We start from the raw sequence: 24,010 nt of genomic DNA on the forward strand, positions 1-24,010 counted from the left end.
CAGAAGGCGCTCCTCCCACCGGAAGCGGCCACTTATCATTGCGCACTATGCAGTACAGAGCACCTTGTAGCGTGGAGTTCAAGGAGGTAACCACTCCGTACGTGGGTATGCAGGAGCTCGGGGCAGCCAGGAACCGATCACGAAGATCAGCCTGATGCCCGCTGATCTCGACCCACCTCTGACAACACCACCCGTCACAGAACCCCCTCTCGAGTTTCGCTTCTCCCTCGCCAATGGAACGTGCCGGTCATCCAATTCTTGTGTTGCAGTGTCCAATTTCAGGTACGACGGTTAACAGGAATTTTTACTTGGTAAATGTGCTTCACAATGGTTTTTTTTCTGGATTACACGCAGCAGCCAGGCTTGCTGCAAGTCTGCTTCCCATTCCGCAGGGAGAATGGACGACCCCTGGGGGCTGCGCCGGGAACCACGACGTTAGAATGGCGGAAGATATTTGAATATTTTATTGTTTTTTAATTTCGTGTTTGTAATTTTCCCCCTGGGTAGCTGGAGAGTTAAACGGCCAGCTCGGCTTAGGATTGTCATCCGGAAGCAATGACGTGAAATGAAGGAAGATTGACTGGTCGTAAAAAAAGTAGTGTACAATATGGAAGCCACCCGAACCGAGCCAGGCAAGAAGAGACAAGCCGGAACAAACTGTGGTGGGGGGGGGGGGGGGAAGGGGGCTCATTGTGGCGGAGGCCAAGCCCCGGGCAACGGAGCATCTTGCAGCCCTGGTCAGGCATTGACGAAACTACGGAAGAGGTCACCAAAGGTCGCAATCGACTGCATCCATCAATGATCAGGAGGGCGACCAGCCTCGGCCGAGCCTAATGTGCCGTTTTACACAATTTTCTGATCCCGACGAAGACCTAGATCAGTAGGTGCAACTACCTGTGGCACGGAGACAAACGGCAGTTATGTAGGTATGGATTCCATGTTTGTGTGTCAGGTCAGGTACGTGCGAATTAGGCCACATCCCTGCCTTTACACTAGTATCGAGTATTGTAGGTAAGGCAGGTAGTGACACGTGAACACGTACTCGGACAAGATGCCGAATCCGGTGATGATTGGGGAGTGAAGCTCCATGACGGCAGAGGCCGACGCGACAGCAACTGAGCTCGTATAACATACAAACAAGTCCCAGGATGTTAACAAGTATTATTCCGTAGGGAGTCTGCTGCTGAGTACACAACGAGCGCGCCTGCATCTCCGGAAGATGTGGGGCAAGCCCGCTCACAGATCTGCCGCGTGTATGTACTTAGGGAGCCGTAATCCGTACTCCGCACATACATACAGTAATCCGTACACCCATCTGTAAACCGAGTTCCCATTCACTGTGGATGTAGGTAGGTATGTACGATGCATTTCCCCAGAAGCAGCAGAGAAGTGGAAGCTTATTACGTCGAGCACCAGATGGCCTTCTCCGAACGGCAAACAGCAGACGAGGGGAATCGGCTGCGGTTTGGCGCGACACAGCGCTGCCCGGAAGCCGGTGAAGGGCGATGCGAGACATACTTAATAGTTAGCTATGTTTGGCTGGTGTCGTTCTGGCGCTCTGGCCGCGAATACACTAAGGTTCGACAACGCTCGGCAGATGAAGTGGGGCACCCGCCTCTTGAAGCACTTGCGTGACTCTTGGCTCCCCTTCTGGTTCGGTATGACATCAGTAAACCGTTTTCCCGGCGCGCAACACGACAAACTCGCAGCATGGGATCCGCCAGCAAAAAAGCAGCCGCCGTAGCTCCTGTCCACCCACCCGGCAGTACTACCGGCGCTACACAGTGTGTATAGCAAGGACCAAAAGTAGGAGATCTTCCGTTGCGCTATGCTGCAGAAGCGTAGTGTATGTACGCAACAATGCACGCTACGGATACTACTGTAACTTCCCCAACCCAGCCGCATGTGCCGTGCTGGGTGGTAATAGTTTGATAGTACGGCAGCTCAACCAACAAAGCCGGGGGAGGTACCGCGGGGCGGCATTGGCGAATGATAAGGCCCGAACTGGGGAACAAATTCGGGGGAAGGAGCTGGCGGTGTTGTTTCAGCGCCGGCTGTTTCGAAACACCAAAGGGGTGCCTCTCAGGGGCCGGTGACAGATGTTATTGCCAAGTAGGGAATGCACTGCATATCGTAGTGTAGATGCCGTTGGCGCGTGGGCAGAACGGGGTACTGAGGGGCAGCCGAGGCGGAGCCCTGCCGACCATCTGGAACATGGAGAGCGCATCGCACTGACAGCAGCCCCGGCCTGCGCTTGCAGTTGCCCGACTTGGGACCTCGCCACCGTTGCTTTTCGTCTCGAGTTGAAAAGAGACCCAGGCCGCGTCGACGCAAGTAAGGGTCCTCCGTCCCAAGTCGCGTCAGCACCCATTGGTAGGCGCACTCGAACAAATCTCTGCTCAAGGTATCCGTAACTACAGCACATGATACCCCGGCGGAGCGCATCGGGGGACCGGCGGGGACCGGTTAAGGGAACAACAGGCATCGCGGCTGCGAGACTTGCCGACTTCAAAAAGGGCGCGTCTTCTGCTGTCACTGCACCGCTCGCAGCTTTGTGGTCGACACTGCATACCTGGCAGAGGGGACCTACATATACAGATCCGAAGGTGCCTCGCGGAAGGTCAGGCGCCCCCTATTCCGCCGTATCCTTGTGTGTGTGTGTGAGAGAGAGAGAGAGAGAGAGGACCATCATGAGCTCGCCAACCACTCTGCGCCTCCCGCGGAGCCGGGGCGCCTTTCTGCTCCAGGACGAGCCGCCTCTCGCGCCCGCGGGCCACGGAGCGCTCGCGTCCCTCATCAAACACCGGGCGGAGGAGGACGGACACGCCGGCGACAGCCTGGAAGACGAGCCGCCGCGGCGCGATGAGCGGCGCATGAGCGCCATCCTCAACAGCGCCAACATGCGCAGCATGCGCCTGATCGGGAACAGCAACCCGCGCTACTGTTGGGAGCGCTATTGGAAGACCGAGGCCGAGCTGGCCACCATGCCCAAGCACATGTCAGTCTGTTTTGCTCCCGTTTCCCTCCGTTGCGTTGCGCTGCTCTCACTCTTCCCGCGCCTCCCGCCTTTGCTTTGCTGACGCGCTGCCTCCCAGCCGCAAGTACTATGAGCGCGTCAACCACCTCGTCCAGCAGTACCTGTACATCGACAGGCTGCTGGACTCATCCCTGCCCCACGACCTGCTCAACGAGTACAACAACATGCCGGCATCGGCCTTCCGCGGCGTCGAGATTCCCGCCACCATCCTGGAAGCCTCGTCCGCCCCGACCAGCCAACCCGCCCGCAAGGTCGAGCGGACCCCCAGGGCCATCTACCGCTCCACCGAGACGACCCCTCTCGTCTCGGCCGGCGACCGTGTCTCTTACGGCGCCGACGGCGATGTCGAGAACGGCCGCTCCAAGCCCGAGATCCCCTGGCTCGAAGACGACGTTATCGACAGCGACGCGCCCATCGTCACCCTCGCCATCTATGTCAACTTCGCCGCCAACCTCATCCTCTTGGCAGCCAAGTTTTTCATCGTCATCTCCGTCCCTTCCCTCTCGGTCCTCGCCAGCTTGGTCGACGCCATGCTCGACTTCCTCTCCACCGTCATTGTCTGGGTCACCACCTGGCTCATCCGCAAGCAGGACCACTACCGCTACCCCGTCGGCAGGCGCAGGCTCGAGCCCCTGGGCGTGCTCGTCTTCTCCGTCATCATGATCACTTCCTTCGTCCAGGTCGCCCTCGAGGCCGTGACCCGGCTGGCATCTCCCGACCACGAGGTCATCCAACTGTAGCCTACCCAGACCGCCATCTTCGCTCACCCTGTGCTACGTGCTAACCAAGTAAAACCACCATCATAGCGGGGTTCCTTCCATCGCAATTATGCTCAGCACCATCGTGGTCAAGGGCTTGTGCTGGCTTTGGTGTCGCTCGGTTAATAACTCGAGCGTTCAAGCATTGTTAGTTTCCCTTTTCGACGTTCCCCCCCCCCCCCCCCAAAAAAAAAAAACTTCGACTTCCTTTTTCTCCTGTTTTTCTATCCCCGTCTCTGTCCTTCATTCCTGTTGTTGGCCCCTTCTCGTCTCCTCTCCCCTGCTGACCTGTTCGTATAGAGCCGCAGATGCACTTACCGGTATGTGTGCACCGAGACGTCTCCGCCGATCACAACCTTGGAGACCCGCCATGCATATCTGACACGTTCGTGGTACAGATGTCATCTTTAACGCCGGATCCATAGCATTCCCCATTGGTATGTCCGCCATACCTCCTGCCAACCGTGGAGATCGGTATCTGACACGAGGATCGATGTAGTCGGTTTCTACGCCAATCTGTGGTGGCTCGATGCCCTGGGCGGCCTGACCCTCGCCCTCATCGTCATCTTCAACTGGTCCCAGACGTTGTGGGAACACATCAGACACCTCTCCGGTTGCTCGGCTACTGCGGACCAGAGGAACATACGTGAGTCCCTCGGCTGGCAATTGCGCTGCTTTGGCTTGCTGTTTCCTGGGCTGACAACCACATCAGTGCTCTACTTGACCATGCGGTTTGCAAAAACCATCAAGCAGATCCAGGGGTTACAGGCTTACCATGCCGGTGACAAGCTCAATGTCGAAGTAGACATTGTGCTCGACGCCAGCACCCCGCTCAGAGACAGCCACGACTTGAGGTGAGATACTACAGCCCGTCGCCCCGTATCGTGCTAGCGTTTCCCGAGATACACCAGAGTGCTGACCCAGTGCACAAACAGTGAAAGTTTGCAATATGTTCTTGAGTCGGTCCCCATCGTCGACAGGGCGTTTGTTCACGTGGACTACGCAACCTACAATCTGCCAACCCACATGCAACAGCAAATCAACTAAGCCTTTTTTTTTCCTGCCCCCCGGAAAGGTTCGAGCTAGACATCAAAGTGCGGCAAAAGGCACGGTTCGATCGGTGGTTACCAGTCTGATCCGCCTAGGTTGCCGTCCTTTGTCGGATCATGATGCGAAGAAGCATCCATCTGACGACGGTCAGAGCGAGAGAGGTCGGTCGCATGCCGAATGAAAACCACCTTCGGAAAGACGCCTTGAAAAAGGAAAGTGTGTTCGGGACCTAAAGGCAGGGAGGAGGGGGGATTGGGTCTGGGCATCACACCAGATAACTTCGATAATCCGATTTGGTCGGGCATGATTTGGTCAAACACGCCCGCTGAGAACTATCTTCGAGCCGGTTGTAAGTTGACCGTCGTCCCCTCGGAAACGCGTGCTTCCGACACAATCAACGAACACAATATTTTAGCAGTCAAAAAGGCGATGAACAAATCAATACCAACTATATTTGGAAGGAGATGTTAACTACACCACGTACCCGCATCTCACTCCCTTTCGAGGGACAAGTCAGATGGGAGTAAAGAAAAAGACGAAGATCAATAGAAGGAAAAGAAGATAGAAAGGAAGAGGCTGTTGACTGGCTTCTAGAGAATATTACATTAGTACGGGATGCCGTTTGTCAAAAGTTGGAACTGGTCGTAAATGCCAGTCGAGTAGCTGCTATAGCTCCGCTTGATGAGTCCTCTCATAAACTCGGCGGCCTCGCGCTCACTCTTCTCTAGCACGAAGCGCTCCTTGAAGTGCCTGACGCTCTCTGGCTTGAAGCAGGGCAGGCCGCTTTCCATCATGAGCAGCACGATTTGCGAAAGCTTCTCGGCGTGCTGCCGGGACGCCAGGAACGCCTTGACACAGAGCTCCTCGAACCACCTGAAGGCCTGATGCTCGGGACTGCCACCCATCACGGCGACCATCTCCGAGGTGAGCTTGAAGGGCGCACGCTCAAACTTGATGCCTCCGGGGGCGATATCGAAGCAGAAACCGAAATCTATATGGAGAATGTGCCCGGCGTCGTCAATCATGATGTTGCCGTTGTGCCGATCCTTGAACTGGAGGAGGAACGATATGACCGAGTACGCTGCCATGCTCTTGACAAAGTTGTTCCGGGCCTGCTGGAACCGAAGCGAATCCTCGTTGCCGTACTTGGAGACGAAGTAGTCGTAGAGCCCGTTGACCGCCTCGCGGCCAAGCATATCCCGAGAGATGGAGTTTGGAAGGACGTCAATGACTCCGCAACCGGGGGCAGTCGCGGTGACCCGATAGGGGAACACGTAAACGTCCAAGCCGACGCTGTGGAAGATACCCCGGAAGGCCGCAATCATCTGCAGAGCCAACACGTCCTGGCGGCAGTCGTCGCCTACCTTGAAGATGGCGGATTGCCATACCTCGACCGTGTTGTCCTGATTGCCTGCCTTGCCATTTCCTTTGGCGCTCTCCTCGAGCATCTCTTCCGCTTCTTCGATACCACTCTTGTTCTTCCTGATGCGAAATGTCGCCATGAAAGGAGCCTTGGCGTGGCTCTGCAGCGGCTTCCCGGACTTCCGGTCGATGCCGACGACCACGCCGTCAGGATTACTTGGCAGGTACACGCCGACCTCCACTTTGATCTTCCGAAGCTCTTCTTCGATCTTTTGCTTCTTCTCGGGCTTTGTGCGCTTGATCAGGGGCTTCAGCTTGCCCGAAATGCTGGTGACTTCGTCGAAGAAGGCAAACTCGCGTTCGTAAAAGTCCCGATCGACGTGGGAGAAACTGTCAATCATGTGACCCATAACCTTGTCCAGGGTCGGCTTGATGGCATCGGGCTGGTGAGATGGGGTGTTAGTGTGTGTCACATAGTAACCTGTGCGAAAGTCCCCAGGCTCGACCTACAATTTGAGAATCGTCGTCCTTGTATGCGTTGGCCTTCATATTCCAGATAATCTGATGCGCGAACATCTGGGAAAATTGGGCAGTCTCTAGAATATACCGCTCAACATAACCCAGAGCGTCGTACCGAAGCGTCTGGACAATCTGCGGGACATAAAAGAATGTCACGTCAACCGAGTGGCTCTCCAGTGCTCTCATAGCATACTGGATCAGGTACGGATGATTTCGGTATGCCGGTAGGAAGAGTGTCACGGCAGTGATGGGGTTCACTGGCGCCCAAAACAAGAGGTACTAGCGGCCATTAGCACGAGAGCGATAGAGGGCGACGGGCTTAGTGCTAAGGTTCGGTTGGCATACCTTGAGCTGAAAGCTAACGTCGTCGGGCAAGGTGCCGCCAATGAGGATAGGTATCGCCTCAGGTTCTGCAGCAGCCTTGGCGGGGAAGTTGAGGAGTAGCCAACGAACCTCCCTCTGGACTCTAGGGTACGGAAATCTGCTGGCCAGGTGTACGGCTAATGATGGATTCTCTGCCCAAGCAGTTCGGACAAGGGGCTGGACAGCGGCCTGTAGACGAGGTGAGCGTGAGTGTATATACTAGCAGAGAAAGTTGCACGGACGAGGCGGCACACTTACCTCATGTATGCTGTCCTTCCCTCCGTGATGGAACGGGGATATCTGATGCCTTGACACGTCAACCGGGCGGGCCCAGACATGGAGCCTAGCCTGTTCGCTTTCTAGAAGCAGCACTAGCAACTTCTCCTTGGGGGCCAGCGACTTGGCCGGGCCCATGGATTGCGCACCAATATGGGTCGTCTCTTGGATGCCCGCCATGACATCCTCTATCAAGCGAATCTCGGTCCTAAGCTGGAGGATGTTGCTCCCGAAGGACCAACGCGGTGGGCTGTTGAACCATCCGAGGCCTGCCGACAGAATTTGATCCTTTAGGCGATACTGCGCAACGGCATCCATTGTCGTGCTCGCGGTAAGAACTCGGAGACCAAAGAGAACCACCTGGAATCGGATCTCCCTGGCCATGGGATGCGCCGTCGAGCGTTTGATCGCCTCGAGTGTCACGTCAAGAAGCCGGAGGAAGATGCGGTGCGTGTCGGGGCTGCCCAGGCGGGTAGCATTGTAGTGGCTGCTCAGGAACTGGAGGAGGCGAGAATGAGGCGCCAGTAGATTGTGGACGAGCTGTCTGCGCTTGGCGAGAGCTGCATTATCGCTAGGGGCAAACTCTTGTCTGAGGAAGAACGGGTCTGGGCTCGTGATGGACGGGTTGAAGAGCCCCTGTCGCCTTTGTATGCTGACTTCCCATTGATGCACGATCTCGGCGAGAATGCGGGGTTCCATCCTAGGGTTCTCGTTCATGACTCCGAGCCAGAGGGAGATGCCGAGCTTGATCGACTGCTTCGTAAACATGGCAAACGGTATGCTGACGAGATAGTGGACGATGGAGCATTCGTCCTGCGCGCTCCGACACAACAACGCAGCAGCACGGCGAAGGACGTCCCTCACCTCCATGTGAGACGTGGCCGTTCGGCTAAGGATGCGCTTCTCGATCAGTGCGAGGGCTGCAATGGCGTCGGCACCTTCAGCTTCAGAGGGGGTGAAGGACGATGGCCGGTGGTCTAAACGCATGGAGCTGGACAACAAGGTCCGATCAGGCAATGCTTCGGAGTACCGGTATTCCTGCCGGGCGGTATACTGTGCTATGAAGTCGGAGGCCGTGTTGATGGGGCATTCACCAAGCATGCCGAGCGACGACAGCCTCTGGTCGGTTGATGGGATAGTTGAGCCGATCTCAAGGGCAAACGACCTGCCCAGAGACATGTGGCCATAGCCACTCTCCTCGTCAAATTCGGACAGGTAAGTTTGCAGCAGCCCTTTGACGTCTGCGGGGGCGATATTGACGGCCCTCGCCAACCATGTTTTAGCCTTCTTGTGCAGATTCTCAAGAGTCAGCTGCCTCAGCTGGTAGTCGTCCGAGAGCTCAACAACTACGTCTCCCCTCGCCGAGCTGAACGTGGTCCTCGGCTCGTACCTGTCCGTCTCCGCCTCGAGACAGCTGGACCACATCAATGACAGGAGCTCGAGGAGAGTGAAAAGAGATGACCGCTGGCACAAGGCGGAAGGGATGGACTCCACCAGTCGATCTGCGCAACCAAACGCCGCCTGCTGAACTCGTTCTATCCGGTGACAGCAGCTGCAGAAGATCTTGGCAAGCTGAGCAGCAGCGTACTGGGCGGAGAAGGTTGGGTTGGCCATGTTGACAACTTTGTACAGATAGCGGTCCACGACGGCGTTCATGATGGTGTCCATGGTGCGGCTCACCTCGCCTCGACGCATGCTGGGCTCGAGGAAATACGACAAGGCTTTGGTGCAGTCGCCCGCGTCTGCGCGGAGGCTCTCGACAAGGCAGGCAGCTTGGAGGAAGATTGTCTTGCGATAGCTGAGTCCCTTGATCTCGCTGCTTCGTGCGGGGACCTGCTCTGCGAGGAGCTTCTTCTGCATCGACTCCCGATCGGAGCTCTCGCCGCGGCGCAAGATAGGATTGAGGTCGATGTCGCTCTCATCTTGCTCGCCACGATTTTCGGAAACCAGCGGCGGCGAGTGAACAGCCATGATCCTCAAGTGCTTGAGGCTCTGCCTCCCGCGATCGGTGGAGGTCGTAAAGCCGTGGACAACAATGTTGAACCAGGCATCACGAAGCATGGAGCGCGTGTCGTCATCGGACGGCTCCTCGAACGCCAGAGGGTTGGCGGACATGAAGATGGCGAGGGGCGGAAGCAGCTGAGCAATTTCTCGGGCAGCCAGTTCAACTTCCGACGCTTTGGCGTGGTGGTTCTGTTTGGCATGGGCGTCGCCTTGCGAGATGATGCCATCGAGCAGCTCCTCCAGGTAGACATCGAACAAGGGTGAGTCCCGCTGGATGTTGGCCGAGATATAGTTCCGGGCGTTCATTACCTGACCAATCTGTTTAGCAAAGGCCTCCATGAACCCCGGCATGGATGGACTTACCGCTTGCAAAATCCCGTCCTTGCCTTCCACTACGGCATCATGGACAATAGCGGCATAGCGCTTGAGGAGGTAGCGGAACTCCGATGGGCCACCGCTGAGGGACAGGGCAGCAGCACCGGTAATGATTCTAGCATCGAGCGGGCTGCTGAGCTTGACAATCTTTTGCGCGAGCATTGACTGGGCTAGGCCGGTAATCTTCTCGTCCTTTATGGCGGCCGCGATTTCGCAGATGGCCTGCACCACGTTTCCCTGGGCAGCCGACGATACTTCTTCGCCCGAGGTCGGCAGAGAGATGGAACTGCCGGTAGGGTGTCCGGCTCCGTATACGTGTGATGGGTCCTGGGCGTCGGCACCGGTAGCGCCGTTTGCCGGGAGCCGATCGTTGGTAGGACCCAAGACGTTACCGAGGGTGTACAGAGTGGTGATGACTGCATCCTTGGAAAGATTTTGCAACACAAAGGCAAGGGATTTGGACGCGACGGCAATCATTGTGCTCTTGGCACCGCTTTGGACGATGAAGCGAGGGAGAAGCCGGCTGACACTGACGGCGTACGAAGGCGACACCCTGCACAGCAAGGCCATGGACTTGAGAACCACAGCGGCGAGTTCATCGTGGGCCATGCCCGCGGCATCGCCCAGGGCGTCCTCGAGCCAAGACATGAGGATCTCGCCGTCGGCGGCATCGTCATTCAAGGTGCAAGCGTTAAGATAGCTGATTAGTGCGCAGGCCTTGACGGAAAAGGCCAGCTTTTGCTTGGCGGGTGACAGCTTATCAAAGTCGGCACTGGATTCGAGGTAGTTCATCTGGTCAATGGCGACAGTTGCATACAGCTCGACGGACCGGAAATCGGCCTCGGCGCTGCGGTCAGTCAGCGGTCGCCGAAGGCCGCTGCCAGACATGACGATATCGAGGATGTGCGACTTCCGCAAAGCGTCCTCTTCTGCGATCAAGAGCGATGTCGCAGCCACGAGCAGCCTCATGAAGCTGCGCTGCAGAAGCATGGCGCCCAGCGGGCGACCAGCATCGTCGTAGTGGCGAGCCCAGCGCTTCCACTCCTTGGCGTGACGATCATGAGAGTGCGCGTTTCGAATGGTCGAGAAAGCAGCCTCGACTGCAACGAGGAAAGGCTGTGAAAAGAGATCCCGCACACGCATCACCAGGCCAACACGGCCACCGGTTCGCCAGAAATTTGCCTGAGCACAGGCCGCATCCAAGAATCCCAGGAGGGCAATGGCAATGGTGGCAGTCCTGGTGGCATCCTCCACAGCGCTCGGGTCGTCGTCGTCTTCGTCGTGGTAGTGGTCATCGTCGTCGGCGTCGGCGGCGGTTGCGTGAGAAACGCTCTCGGCGGCGTGAGCACAGGCGTTGACAAAGGCCGAGATGCCGTCAGATATGGTCTGCCGCAGATCTGGGTGGTTGATGCCAAGATAAAGCAGCGCGGCGGTAACATGAAAGCTCAAGTGTTCGGTGGGTGAGGGCTCGACTTTTCGAAAGAACGGTGACGCAGCAAACGTCTGGACATGTACATCCATAAGGTATGGAACCAAGTGGCGAGACAGCTTCTGGGCGCTCTGAGCCGTCTGCAGCGATGGTGCGGTCTTGCAGACGGCCAAGAGGATCTCATACTCGCGGGTAGTCTGCGGTCGACACGGACGCTGGTCAGCCAACGTGCAAGGCCCGGCACGACAGGAACCCAAGCAGGTTAGGGGACTAAGCTACCATAGGTACACGACCAACTTCAGGCCCCGGAGCCGGCGCATTGTGACCGTTGATGGAGGGCACCGAGCCCCGACGGCTGGGAGTAGCGCTGCACAGCCTGTCAAGGTCAGACTTATCGAGAGACGTCTCCGAGCTGGTCGCAGCAAGGGCAGCAAGCCGCTGGAAGGCCTGGCTTCGGAGGTTCCGAGCCATATTGGCGGCTCGGGTTGAATTGGTTTGCGGGACACCGTGGCGGGGAACGCTGGTCGACCTCAAAGTCCAAAGAGGAAAATCAGGGGAACTCTCGCTCAAGGCCGTCCCTGGGAAAGACCGAAACGGATCCCGGTCGCCCTCGGGCAGATCTGCGGAGAGTGGGGCAATGTTGGTTGCCAATGTTGGAACATTTCACGGCTCAGTGCGGTGGTACGGAGGTTGAAATTGCGCCCGGTTCCTGTCAACTCCGTTACCGTTATGGTATCGTTTACCCAGGAACAGAGATTGACAGGGAGTAACTGCCTCGTAAATCCTGCTGCTGCATTCGAAACACGCTAATCAAGCTACCTACCTTACTGATTCCATATACGTACTGTAGTCAGTGCATACACTTTATAAGGCATTTTCAGCCCCACCATTCCGTGTAACTAGCATGTTGATGGTACCCACATACCCTTGAAGCTCTGCTGAGTCATCAGGCCAAGACGCTCGGGCTCGAGCAGCGGACCTTCAGCCTCTTCAGGCTGCAGGGCTGACGCGCGCTGCCTCCAGCGTCCCCACCATTGGAGCTTCGCCAACAACCTCCAGCAACCCTCCAGAGAGCACCAAGCAGCCCAAGCCTCTTCCCATTACCACGACCGTCTTCGCCTTTAGAATCTTAAATACGCAAATCTGCGGACTCCAAGGTTGATAACAGCGGATTCGACGCAAAGCAGCCATGGCCGCCATGTTTAGTCAGAACCCGCTCATGAATGGGCCAAACTACTCCATTAGCGATACGCCGAGGATGAATGCGCCCGAGGGTGCCCGAGAGCATCGCTTTGATCCGTACGGGGAACCCCTTCCTCTTTTTCCCTCCCCCCTTCCCCTGTGTTGATACGTGCGCATTTTGCTGCCCGTTCACTACAGCCACATGAATTCGCTGACCCTCAATCTAGCTACGCTGACAACGGCGGGTCGACGCTTGCGATTGCTGGTGCCGATTTTACCGTCATGGCAGGCGACACGCGCCTCTCGTCGGGCTACAGCATCAACTCCCGCCAACACCCTAAGCTCTTCAAGATTGGTGGTACAACGGCAGACCAAAAGGACGCCACCATCGTGCTCTCGGTGGTGGGCTTTGCGGCGGACGGGGAGGCTCTCAAGGAACGGCTGGATACCATTTGCAAGATGTACCGCTACCGCCACGGAAAGCCGATGAGTGTCAAGGCGTGTGCTCAGCGACTGTCGACCATCCTATACCAGAAGCGCTTCTTCCCATACTACACCCACGCTATTCTAGGCGGGCTGGACGAGGAGGGGAAGGGCGCCGTGTACTCGTACGACCCCGTGGGCAGCTACGAGCGAGAACAGTGCCGTGCCGGCGGTGCGGCCGCTAGCTTGATTATGCCGTTCCTTGACAATCAGGTCAACTTTAAGAACCAGTACGTTCCGAACAGCGGCGAGGGGCATGCGCTGCAGGAGCGCGAGCGGCGGCCCTTGACGCGCAGCGAAGTGGAGGTCTTGGTCAAGGATGCCTTTGACGGAGCGGTCGAGCGACACATCGAAGTGGGCGACGGCCTACAGATCATGACTATCACGAAGGACGGAATTGAGGAGATCACGCTCCCCCTCAAGAAGGATTAAATGGGTGGATGACGAGAGGGTTGGCCGGTTGTGTACAGTACATTGGCAGGTTGCCCTTTGCCCAAGCGAAAGCAGCTATCGAATTCTAAAACCGATAGCTGGCATATTCTGGTTTTCTTGTGCTGTCCGAGAAGTGTCTGGCAAACATGCCAGGAATGCCGGTCCCAATCTATGGTAATGGGCTGTGCCGTGAGCACAGGTTTCCTTACCAAGTTACCTACCTCCCGACCTACCTACGGAAGTTCACCTACCTTGGGTAATACATAAGTAAACGCATTGCACGAAGCGGGATGCTCCGTAGAGAAGCGTGCCGGTGTCTGGTGCGAGCTGCAGCAATCACAGTATTTGGGCATTGACCGGCAAACACTAGCCACGAGTGAGCCAAAAACGAAAAGAGCAGCACAAACGACCCAAGACACAACAATACGCTTATAAAATACACCCTTGCACTAACTACTACGAAACTGATGTCGTCTGTGAAGAGGCCAGGCCTCGTGGCCTGGAGCCAAAGAACCATATTATAGCATAGTATAGCTGCTGATCATAGCTGGACCCCAACATGTGCATATAGAATGTCCCGAACTTGTGTTGGTAAGGTAGGTACTGTACAAGGTGGGTAAATAAGGTAGGTGGTACCTCGATGATACCTATTGCTACTGCGTCTGCAAACGTAGTTCCCCGAGGCTGTCTCGTATTCAGGGAGCACGGGGCGGTGACACAAAACCCTAACTTGGCTGGTGCATCCTATGACGTAACCAGGCCTGGCAGGCTCCAGGGCGGGGCCCACTTTCTCTCTGAATTGAACCGCGACGACGTCAACGTACACGCGAGCGCGCTTGCGCGCCCGTCCGCAGCAGAGCAGGTCCTGGGTGATTGAATACTCAAGTGGGGGCCCAGGCACTGGGGTGTCATCATGGGTGGTGCGTCTGCCTCAGGAGGGCTCTATTGAACCTTCCCTTGCCAGGGCTGCCGGCTGCAGAAACGAGAGCTCCAGATCGCCACTTCCCCAGCAAGTCGCCGTCATCGTGCTCATTTCTGCAAAGGTTGCAAGGTTGCACACCCCGCTTTCCTCTCATGGGTCGAAGCTAGGAACCCGGCAAAACTGAGACAGAGATTGACAGTCGCTGAGGATAAACCGGAGTCCTGGACTGCCCAGGATCAGGACGGTTCCTTGACACGTGATAGCCGACGACCTAAGCTCCTACCGAAGCTCTCCTTGTCCCATGAATTGACATCCGTCGCCCGTAAACTCTGATGGGACACGGTGGATGCATGCCTGGCGCATTTCCGCACAGTGGGGAGGGAATTTGCCCACGCGCATGTTAAATGCAGGGGAGAGGCACTGGATCCAAGTGGTCGTAAGTACTTTCCTGGCTTTTTTGTTTCGGTGGCAAAACGGCCGTCGGGGCGCCCATCTTTTGCCGGTTCCAGCCCCAGGGTGCGTTAGCAGAAGATCCCAAGGTAGCGTCTTCCCCTCCCCCCCCCCCCCCCCCCGGCCCATCCCATACCTCCAGTTGCCTAGACTCGTCCATTTTCTTCATCCATAGGCACGGAACATACGAACAGACGCAGAGTCCGGCATCTCACTGCTCCTCCCGGTCTAGAAAGCTGTGTTGCAACTGTCTCGTCTAACCCTCTTCCCGGGAAAACCAGCTTCTTTACTTCACACACACAGGTCCCTAGGAGTCCTTGTTTATCTCTGAGGAAAGATTCCCGGCGGCCTGATTTCACGAGGGCAAAATCAAGAAGTGAGAAAAAATAGAAGAAAAGAAATAAAAAAAAATAAAGAAATAGGGAAAAGGAAGGGAGGGGCTCCTTCTGAAAGGGAAGTTCTCTGCTGACGAACAATCCCACGCCATCACGACTGGAGCTTGGAGAGTACGCGCCGTGTCCGCAGGCCAAGTTAGTCGGTTCGTCTCACCTTGGTTCTAGACGCACAGAGCCTCCCCGCCAACTGGTCGGCGTTGATAAAGTGGTTGGCCTGCCGTTGCCTCCGCCTCGAGTACCGAAACCCTACGTTAGGTCGCGTTGGGTAGTTTGTCTGCACCGGCTCCAGCTGCAGCTGCAGCTCCGTGACATACCCACAACCCGCCAGACCGTTTTTCGCCCCGGTCAGCCAGCCGCCCTACGCAACCGCCCCGGCCCGAGGAGAAAGCCGTTGGCACTGGGCAGCATTTCTTCTTTTTCTTTTTCCTTTTCGACAGGCAGGCCAGGGTTTTCGCCTCCGCGCCTCACGCCACTGGCCGTGTCTTCCGCTTTTCTCACCCTCCTCGGCCGCCCTTCTTATTGGACCACTACCCTGCCCTACCACTGGGGGAGAGAGCTCTCTCCACGCCTTCCTGACGGCTATACAACAAGTTCAATCCTGTCATTGCTCACGGCAGCCCAGTGAGGGTTGCTTCTGATAACGTTAGGTTTATCAATTGCCACGCTGAAGATTCTCGGTCCCCGCCTGTTTAATCTCATGCGCTCACGCCTGTCTATTTCACCCTAAAGGACCTAAACTTTGCACTTCTGCCATTGTACTGTTCGGAATAGCCTGCCGAGATTAGGCTTGCCGAAGCATTATCCTGGGTCCCCTTCCCTCCCCCCTTCTCCTGGGACGTTGCTACACCCGGTCTTCTCGCAGTCTGTGGCGAGAAGAAGGAAAGAGGTGGAAGGAGAAGTTAAGGGAACAGAAAAAGATTGTTGAGTGGGTTGTAAGGTGGTTTTTTTCCTCTCCGCTATTCTGCTGCCGCCTTCCTTGAGAACCTCGTTTTTCCCACCCTTTCTTCCCCTGCCACCCCCCGTTCATCACACACCTTCTGGAACCATCAGAGACCGATACCTACAGCGACATTAGAAGGAAGTCACAGCGTCTTACAGCGAGCTGCCCCTCCACTCCCCGGGATAATCGACTAAGTGGATGTGGACCAAGACCTGACTGAGCAAAGAGAGGATAAACCCAATCGATTCTCCGGTTTCCGGAGTCACCTGCGCTCCCATGGGAGACGATACGCGCCACCCTAGCACTCAAGCGGAATTCTCTCAACCGGCGACCGCTTCTGCCACGCTGCCAGCGTCTGAACCAAGCCCGGGCCACGTTGTGGCCGAGGAGCACGCCTCCGCAGCAGTACCGCAAGAGCCGCAAGACGGGCGATCCGCGGGCGCCCAGCCGTTTTTCACGGTTGACATGGCACATCAGCCGCAAGCAGTGCCGTTTGACATGAGTTCCATGGGTCACGCTCTGCCACAGAGTCCCTACCGAGGACAACCCTATAGCCATGTCGGGGCCCGATATATGGGCTTTGCCCAGATGGCTCCGGCCCAGTACGGAACACCCAACGGCATGGGCGCCATGCCTCCACAGCCATACTACGCCTCGCCGCACAGCCCCATGGCGTCCTTCTACCAGTCGCCCATGTCGGCGCAGCCACCACCCACGATACCGCCGAGACCCGATTTGGGATACTACACCCCGCCGTTGGTCATGAACCAGACGACCCCTGCGGGGCAGCATTTCTACTACCAGCCAGGGCCTGCCTATTCGGCGCCGACGCCCCAATTCCCGGGGCAAGTAGCGCTTGGGCAATTCGGAGCCCCAGACTTGCAGCATTGCTACTCCGACCATGGGTCGTCGCGCCAGATGCAGCACGGGAGGACCCAGGAGCCAAGCGTGGCGGCACCGCTGCCGCTGCCGTCAAGCCCCCAGGGAAACGGTAAACCCCCCTCTTCCCGGGAACACTGCAGCACTTTGGGAACTTGTGGCACTGACGGATCGCTCCTCTGTAGGCGCCGGAGCCCGCCAAAGCATGGTTCGGGGACCACCGAGGAAACCAAGGCAGAGCGGTAGGTGTTAGCCCCTTCCTCACTTATCAATCCCCCCCCCCCCTCTCTCTCTCTCTCTCCAAACTCACGCTGTTTTATCTTTTCTGGGGGGACGAGCCGAGTCAAGAGGGATTCTTGGTGCATCAAGGGTTGCTGACACGGTCTACGATACAACTTCCAAGGTCACGCTATTTGGATCGGAAACCTTCCTCCCCAAACCAACCTCATGAGTCTCGTGCATCATGTTTGCAAGGAGACAGAGGGGCTTGAGTCGCTGTTTTTGATTTCTAAGAGCAATTGCGCGTTTGCCAATTTCAAGGACGAGCAGTCCTGCGTAGCGGCGCAGCGGAAACTTCACGACTCTAGGTTCATGACGGTCCGGTTGGTGAGCAGGCTGAGGAAGAGCACTGTGGAAGGGCCAGCGGGCGTCACGGCTCCGACGGGACCGGCCGCATCGGCGCCGAAGGTGGCGGGTACGCAAGGGGCGAGCGCCTCCGCGGGTGGTGAGGGTGACGGAGGCAAGAGGGCAGAGAGCAGCGCTCCGCTACCTAAATCGGCCGCAGCTCATTCAGGCTCTCCGGCAGGCTCTCCACCTGTAGACGGAGGGGCGCCTCCCCGCAAGGACCGTTTCTTTGTCCTCAAGAGCCTCACCGTCGAAGATCTCGAGCTGAGTGTCCGGACCAAAACTTGGGCGACACAGTCGCACAACGAGGAGACGTTGAACACTGCATTCAAGGTAGGCAGACACTTGATCCCTCACTGGCGCCGCGGTATTCGAGGCGAACGAAGGGAGGTGGCGGCAATGAGGGGCCTCCCCTGAGGCGTATTCAGCAGACTAACCGCGACAGACTTCGGACAATGTCTATCTCGTATTCTCGGCGAACAAATCAGGCGAGTATTTTGGCTACGCACGCATGGCGTCAGCCATCAACGAAGACCCGGCGGCGGCCATCCAGTTCGCGCCGAGCGCGCATGCAGCGAGCGAGGTCGACCTCCCCAAAGCGATACCGACGGAGCCAACCGAGTTCGCGCCCAGGGGCCGCATCATCGATGACTCGGCCCGCGGCACCATTTTCTGGGAGGCAGAGCATGACGACGACGACGACGACGACAATGATGACAACAACAAGAACAAGAACAACAACAGGGCTGGGTCTGATGGTGGGCAGGAGGACGAAGGCTCGGGCGCCTCGGCGGGGGGGGACACGGGCAGCGTCCGGAGCGGACGGGATAGCAGCGCATCGGAGCCCAAGGCCTGGGGCAAGCCGTTCCGGGTCGAGTGGCTGTCAACGACCCGTCTCCCGTTCTACCGCACGAGGGGGCTCCGGAATCCATGGAACTCGAACCGGGAGGTGAAGATCGCAAGAGACGGCACGGAACTCGAGCCGTCGGTCGGGAGGAGGGTGATTGGACTCTTCAACAAGGTACAGAGTCCCGTGCCGAACGTGCTGCCCGTCATGGTCCCCGGTGTGGCTCCAGTGGGCATCGGAATGCACGGTCCTCTACCACAGGTTGGGTATCCGCCCTTGCGGTAAAATGCCTTGGCTGTCTTCATTTCTCCAATTACCTTTATGTTTACTTGGTTACCTTACTTCGTACTTCCTCGATCCAAGCGGCGTTGCAACAGCGAGACAGAGCATGGACAGGCGGCGGTAGCATTGGTTATGTGTTCATAGTTCTCTCCAATACCCCCGAGCCGGCTTGTCTGAACAGGTGCTGTCCTTGGGAGCTACTGAAGAGAAGTAATCAGCCGTAGAGCACTCTCCCTTCCCCAGGTGGTGCCACTGAAGTTAAACCAAACAAACCTTTGTGGCTGTCAACCCAAGAAGCTGCGCACGGGTATTGAAAAAGTCAACAGAGATGTTGAGTTGCTCTCCTCCGTCCTTCAATTGGGCGTGTCGTCGCCGTGGTCTCTACAATTCGTTTCCCCACCACTGCGGAACCTTGCCCATACTCCGTACACCGGCTGCAAATTTCCCCATCCTGCTATAGTCATGGGATGAGGATGGGGGAGGCAGTGTTAAGTGTGTGCCACCGTGCGAGGTGTATATCCGTACAGAATACGGATTGCTCGATTTCAAAGTTTCGTACTTGCGCGGCAAGCTGCGCAACAGGCCAATGACGTCATCATACACCTAGTTATTAACTCGCACGGCTGACTGATTTTGTCGCAGCTTCCAACAAGCTCTCGCTGGCCCCACCTCGAACTGTGGATCCGTCATTCGAGAAGCCGCTTACGCCTTCCAGCCTCAACGAGATGTACCTTGTAACGTACTGCTGCGTGCACAAACAACCTTCCTGCTGCCCAAACTAGTGGATGGTTAGTCGGGAGTTTCGGCGTGCAGTTAATACATGTGTAGTACTATCCTACAGAAGCTCCCAGTCCCATCGCGATACTCACTCAACTCGTCGCTTCTCTCCTGCTTGCGCCACGCTGAAGCGGATCGCGGCCTCTGGTAGATACCGGTGCATTCCAGAATACTAGAGTAAACATGGCGACTGCGCCTCTACGCCTTAGTCTCGAGAGTTCGAGAGTCTAGTAGAACTTCTGGGAGGCGAGTCTCGTGGGGTATATATAGCTAGGCGACATCTTCAGTCCCGTCGCTCGCTGCTCGTGTTATGTACAGCAGAGAGAAAAAAAAAATCATCTAATAAAGTTGACAACGTTCTCGACCATCGTCCAACGATTCATACCAACCGCCACCGCCGAGTGTTGCAAAGTCACACTAGCATACAAAATGGCGTTCTTCACCGACACCGTCTACAGCCCCAACCGGAGCTTCACGCCACTCTTCCGTCTCCTGGACGAGTTCGACAACTATACCCGCGAAGTCCACGGTACGACCAATGAGCGCTTCCGTCCCCGCGGTCGCCGGCAGGCCGGTGCATTCCAGCCCAAGTTCGATGCCCGCGAGACCGACAGTGCCTTTGAGCTCTATGGCGAGCTCCCCGGCATTGAGCGCGACAAGATCAGCGTCGAGTTCACCGAGCCCCAGACCATGGTGATCCGCGGCCGCACCGAGCGCGCTTACCCCTCCCCGTCAGCTCGGCAGCCGGCTGACACCTCCGGCGCCGAGAGTAGCGAGGAGGGCGCCGGCGACGACAACAGCAAGGCAGCCTCGGACAGATACTGGCTGCAGGAGCGCACCGTCGGCGACTTTGCTCGCGTCTTCAACTTCCCCACTCGCATCGACCAGAACGCCGTCTCTGCACGCCTCCACAACGGCATCCTGAGCGTCGTCGTGCCGAAGGCCAGGAGGCACGAGGCCCGCCGCATCGCCATCAACTGAACCATCTCGGACGTTCTCGCATTATCCGAACCTTTCACCCTCTTCCCCACCATTTGGAGTTCATTTTCTGCAATGAGCTTTCTTTTTTTCTCGATCTTATTGCGTTGGGTTCTCTGAGTTGTATATATAGCAAGTCACTTGCACCCTCTTGGCATGGCATCGGCGTACGTGGTGAGGATATGGCTGGGAGAAAGGGTACACAGATGTGAGTGTTTCCAATGTATCCCGGGAGGTATTGGCAACCTGGCGTGGGAAACCACTTGGTGGGCTCTTTGAGAGTTAGCGTTGATACCCAATAGAAAGTGCAATGTCAGCATTCCTAAATTGTTCAAGCTGTTCTCTCTTGCCCGTGGTTGAGCAAAGACATTGCGGTTCCTCTCTGCCACTACCCACTGGTGCTTCGTCCTCGTTTCCGCAGCTTGGTGTATCGTTGTCCTTGCACGTTGAATCGGCTGCTCGGGATGCCCAACATATGAGCACAATCCACACCCTACGGCCCCGACCCAAAGCCAATCGCTAGTCTATCCAGCTGCAAGTACCTCGACAGCAACACGTGCTTTACTAGATAGGTGCAGCCCGTAGGTTGGCCTTCAGAGTCTTCGCTTGAGACACAGGAGGTATTTCAATCTGCCGAGATGTACATGACTATGCTTAAGAGTTAGAGACAGCTAGCACAGAGTGGTAAGATCATTACTGACCATTGTTTCCTCTCACGAAAGCATCGCCATAAGTCCGCCGCTTTGTGCCGTTGACGTATTCTTCCGTCTTCTCCAGCGCAATATTCATGTACCCATCCACTGACTGGAGCTCACCTGGAGCAACACCAAGAATATGTTAACAGAGACTCAAGCCGAGTGCCCTAAATGAAGGAGACAGCAGGAAATAGCTAGGTGCTCAAGTGTTGAGGCCTGCCTATCAAGCATCACCGGTGAGAAGATGAATGGAGCACTTACCCTTGTAGACGACGCCAGAGTTCAGCTTAACCGTTACCGGGTTGCCAATGATCTCGCCCAAAAAGCTGGAGGGGTCCTTTCCCTCGCCGCTCTGGGTAGCCGCGCCGTTCTCCATGTTGCTGACGAGAATGAATGAAAGCGGGAAAGAAAAGGACGGAGAGAAAGGGGGGGGGAGAGAAACTTCGCTTGTTGGTGCTTGCGTTGTGCGACTTGGCGGTTGGCAGCTCTATGCTTGGCCAGGTCACTTGATTTGCAGAAGAGAGGGAGAGAGACGTGGGGGGATTTGCAGTGCAGTGGGACGAAGGAGGCCCACATCAGAGCATCGACTCGCTCTGGGCATCGGAAACGGAGGTTAACACACTCAATTGATGCACTCCTTGACGTTTCGCAAGCCTACTCTCCAAGTTCCAAATCCTCCCACTACGCAAGGTGCAAATACTTGATGAAAGATGACCACGAAATAACTTTCCGTTTGGATGCCATAAATTTCCAGCTTGAAATTGGTTGGGAAGCATGTTGGGAGGGGTCATATTTAGAGAAGAGGGCGCCAAGTACCCTGTAGTCCCCGAGAGTTTCTGGATATGTCTCCTCCCTCCCTCTCTACCTCAAACACGCATATACCCACACACACACACACACACAAACACAAACACACACATTCTCTCTCTCTCTCTCTCTCTCTCTCTCTCGCCCAATAGGCATACCCGCTTTATTTTTACCTGTAGGCATTTGAGAAGAACTCTCCACAGAAGCCTTGCTTTTAAGGGCAAGACAGAAAGAGGCCTCTCATCCCGAGGGTGCAGGGCCCGCGAAGCGAGCCACCACAGCCTCGCTCCTCCCTGGTTCAGGTGCATTACATATTTGAGAACTCATTTCCATTTGGCTCTTTTCTTCTGCCTCCCCTTTGCCCTCTGTGTTCTCTCTCCAGATCGCTGCCTGGGCCTTCTTTCTACCTTCCCATTGTACAACAAGGATCGCGCTCTGCCCCCTCGCCAGCCAACATCATCATATTTTTAAAAATCATCATGGGCGGCTCTGCTTTTTCCTCTCTTCCCGACCCTCCCTACACGCCACGGATGCCTCCCGCGGTCTACAGGCGCGCGCTATCCGCATGTAATGCGTTACTGAGTGAGATATTCGTCTGCGTGGCGTCGCCCATCGAAGGGCCAGGAAAGAAGGATCATGGCGACATTGACATCTTGGTGGCGCTGGAGAAGCGTACCGTGTTTCCGCGAACCCGCGATGACTCGATCCCGAGAAGCCCACATGAGCTGATGGCCATCATTCAACACCAGCTCGGCGCGAAGCACGCCATCGTCCACCCGGCAGGTACCTCGGCGCACCTGACGATCCAGTGGCCATCGGATATGGACCAGCATGTCTCAACGCCCGGTGGGGTGTTGGGCGACCGAGGAATTGCCGAGAGCCAGGGAGAGCCGGAAGCCAAGTACGTGCAGGTCGATGTTCACATCTGCCCAGACATTGACGATTTCTGCTGGGTAAGGATGCGCTGAGCCCCGCGAGAGGGCCAGGGACCGACATCGCTGACCGCGCCTCCCAGAGACTCTTCAAACATGCTCACGGCGACCTCTGGAACATCCTAGGGAGCACCATCAGGCCATTTGGACTCACCATTGATGAGGAAGCACTGTGGCTTCGGATACCCGAGATCGAAAAGTTCGACCGTAAGAGGGCCAAAGTGTGCCTGAGTAGGGACCCCGTCGAGATCATCCATTTCCTCGGGATGAAAGTGGAGGGCTTCTGGGACGAGCCGTTCCAATCGGTGGATGCCCTGTTCGACTATGCGACGACCTGCCGGCTGTTTTGGGTCCGAGACACCCCGGTTGGTGTGGCTGAAGAGGACGCCGACGCTTCTGGAGTTATTGGCGGGGAGGATGGGCGGAGAAGGCTGAAAGCCAACGATCGACGGCGGATGGCTAGCCGCCCGGTCTATCGACGCTGGATCAATGAGTTCATCCCCCGACTCTGCGCCGAAGGCAAATTCCTCAGCAACCATCCCGCTAAGTCCGCCGAAGAGCTGCGAGCCATGGTACGAGATGAAGCATTTGAGCGCTTCTCTGTGGAGGCGGAGTATCGGGAGCGGTTGAGGGAGTGGCGGCTAAAAAGAGACGGTGAGCAGATGAAGGCCCTGGTCAAGGAATCAGTTCCGAGCACCGTGGACCCGCAGCGGAGAGCATGTGTAGTAGGTGCTCTGAAGAAGATCATACTGGAGGGCGACCCGTCGTTCGGATTCGATCCTTCAGGCCTACGGCTCGCAGACGGCTTCTACGACACAAGTGCTGTCCGCAACTTCATCCACCATAACCTGGAGGAGCTGGCCAAGGTTGCATGGGCAATGCAACAGCAGCGAGCGCAAGAAGCAATGCTACTGAAGGCATCTCGTAAATCTGGGTCGGGTCAGGGCATTCCTGGATAGCATGGTAGAGAAGGTAGCCACTGGGAAATTGACCCTTAAGCCCCAACACTCATATCGGTGCTGCAAGGATGTGCCTCTCAGGACCTACAGCACTTACTCATCGAATGAAGACGCACACTGGAGCAACGAATTAGAGGAGGAGCTGGGGTCAAGTGAAAACATAGCCCATCTAGGCTGCTATCAGCATCATTGCCAGTTTTAGACATCACTAGACACGGAGACGAGTATGGTATCGCTTCGGGAGTACACCCAT

At 56.6% G+C, this 24,010-nt stretch overlaps 9 protein-coding genes across 9 annotated transcripts; 7 read left to right on the forward strand and 2 right to left on the reverse strand.

Moving 5' to 3' along the window:
- Nucleotides 1–2,690: 2,690 nt before the first annotated feature.
- P884DRAFT_240584 (uncharacterized protein) lies at nt 2,691–5,285 on the forward strand (the record flags this gene model as incomplete). The annotated part of the gene is made up of 7 exons (XM_069440183.1): nt 2,691–2,998; nt 3,096–3,773; nt 3,844–3,942; nt 4,096–4,115; nt 4,194–4,232; nt 4,295–4,649; nt 4,731–5,285. The coding sequence occupies 7 exons, from the start codon at nt 2,691–2,693 to the stop codon at nt 4,840–4,842; spliced, it is 1,611 nt and encodes a 536-aa protein (XP_069298800.1). The 3' UTR covers nt 4,843–5,285.
- An 8-nt stretch (nt 5,286–5,293) lies between these two features.
- On the reverse strand, nt 5,294–11,872 carry P884DRAFT_221004 (uncharacterized protein). Its single transcript, XM_069439478.1, has 6 exons — nt 11,453–11,872; nt 9,733–11,370; nt 7,348–9,678; nt 7,072–7,278; nt 6,718–7,005; nt 5,294–6,650 (listed from the first exon to the last, which is right to left on the reverse strand). The coding sequence occupies exons 1-6, from the start codon at nt 11,642–11,644 to the stop codon at nt 5,451–5,453; spliced, it is 5,856 nt and encodes a 1,951-aa protein (XP_069298801.1). The 5' UTR covers nt 11,645–11,872; the 3' UTR covers nt 5,294–5,450.
- Nucleotides 11,873–12,192: 320 nt separating this feature from the next.
- Nucleotides 12,193–12,649, forward strand: P884DRAFT_257828 (uncharacterized protein). The gene has a single exon (XM_069441187.1). It carries the CDS (start codon nt 12,363–12,365, stop codon nt 12,519–12,521), a length of 159 nt encoding a protein of 52 aa, XP_069298802.1. The 5' UTR covers nt 12,193–12,362; the 3' UTR covers nt 12,522–12,649.
- P884DRAFT_257829 (nucleophile aminohydrolase) lies at nt 12,583–13,541 on the forward strand. Its single transcript, XM_069441188.1, has one exon. The coding sequence runs from the start codon at nt 12,638–12,640 to the stop codon at nt 13,268–13,270; it is 633 nt and encodes a 210-aa protein (XP_069298803.1). The 5' UTR covers nt 12,583–12,637; the 3' UTR covers nt 13,271–13,541.
- Nucleotides 13,542–16,253: 2,712 nt separating this feature from the next.
- P884DRAFT_196811 (uncharacterized protein) lies at nt 16,254–17,102 on the forward strand (the record flags this gene model as incomplete). Its single annotated transcript, XM_069438009.1, has 1 exon — nt 16,254–17,102. The coding sequence occupies one exon, from the start codon at nt 16,254–16,256 to the stop codon at nt 17,100–17,102; it is 849 nt and encodes a 282-aa protein (XP_069298804.1).
- Nucleotides 17,062–18,612, forward strand: P884DRAFT_276526 (YT521-B-like domain-containing protein; the record flags this gene model as incomplete). The annotated part of the gene is made up of 3 exons (XM_069442966.1): nt 17,062–17,098; nt 17,260–17,813; nt 17,926–18,612. The coding sequence occupies 3 exons, from the start codon at nt 17,062–17,064 to the stop codon at nt 18,610–18,612; spliced, it is 1,278 nt and encodes a 425-aa protein (XP_069298805.1).
- Nucleotides 18,613–19,401: 789 nt separating this feature from the next.
- P884DRAFT_257832 (small heat shock protein) lies at nt 19,402–20,676 on the forward strand. Its single transcript, XM_069441189.1, has one exon. It carries the CDS (start codon nt 19,816–19,818, stop codon nt 20,365–20,367), a length of 552 nt encoding a protein of 183 aa, XP_069298806.1. The 5' UTR covers nt 19,402–19,815; the 3' UTR covers nt 20,368–20,676.
- A 313-nt stretch (nt 20,677–20,989) lies between these two features.
- Nucleotides 20,990–21,537, reverse strand: P884DRAFT_328672 (uncharacterized protein; the record flags this gene model as incomplete). The annotated part of the gene is made up of 3 exons (XM_069445601.1): nt 21,321–21,537; nt 21,066–21,179; nt 20,990–21,012 (listed from the first exon to the last, which is right to left on the reverse strand). Exons 1-3 carry the CDS (start codon nt 21,433–21,435, stop codon nt 20,990–20,992), a joined length of 252 nt encoding a protein of 83 aa, XP_069298807.1. The 5' UTR covers nt 21,436–21,537.
- An 808-nt stretch (nt 21,538–22,345) lies between these two features.
- P884DRAFT_276528 (uncharacterized protein) lies at nt 22,346–23,757 on the forward strand (the record flags this gene model as incomplete). Its single annotated transcript, XM_069442967.1, has 3 exons — nt 22,346–22,699; nt 22,769–22,819; nt 22,882–23,757. The coding sequence occupies 3 exons, from the start codon at nt 22,346–22,348 to the stop codon at nt 23,755–23,757; spliced, it is 1,281 nt and encodes a 426-aa protein (XP_069298808.1).
- Between the last annotated feature and the right edge of the window lie 253 nt (nt 23,758–24,010).

The sequence above is a fragment of the Thermothelomyces heterothallicus genome (assembly GCF_042370625.1).
Source record: "Thermothelomyces heterothallicus CBS 202.75 unplaced genomic scaffold P884_scaffold_7, whole genome shotgun sequence".
NCBI lineage: Eukaryota > Fungi > Ascomycota > Sordariomycetes > Sordariales > Chaetomiaceae > Thermothelomyces > Thermothelomyces heterothallicus.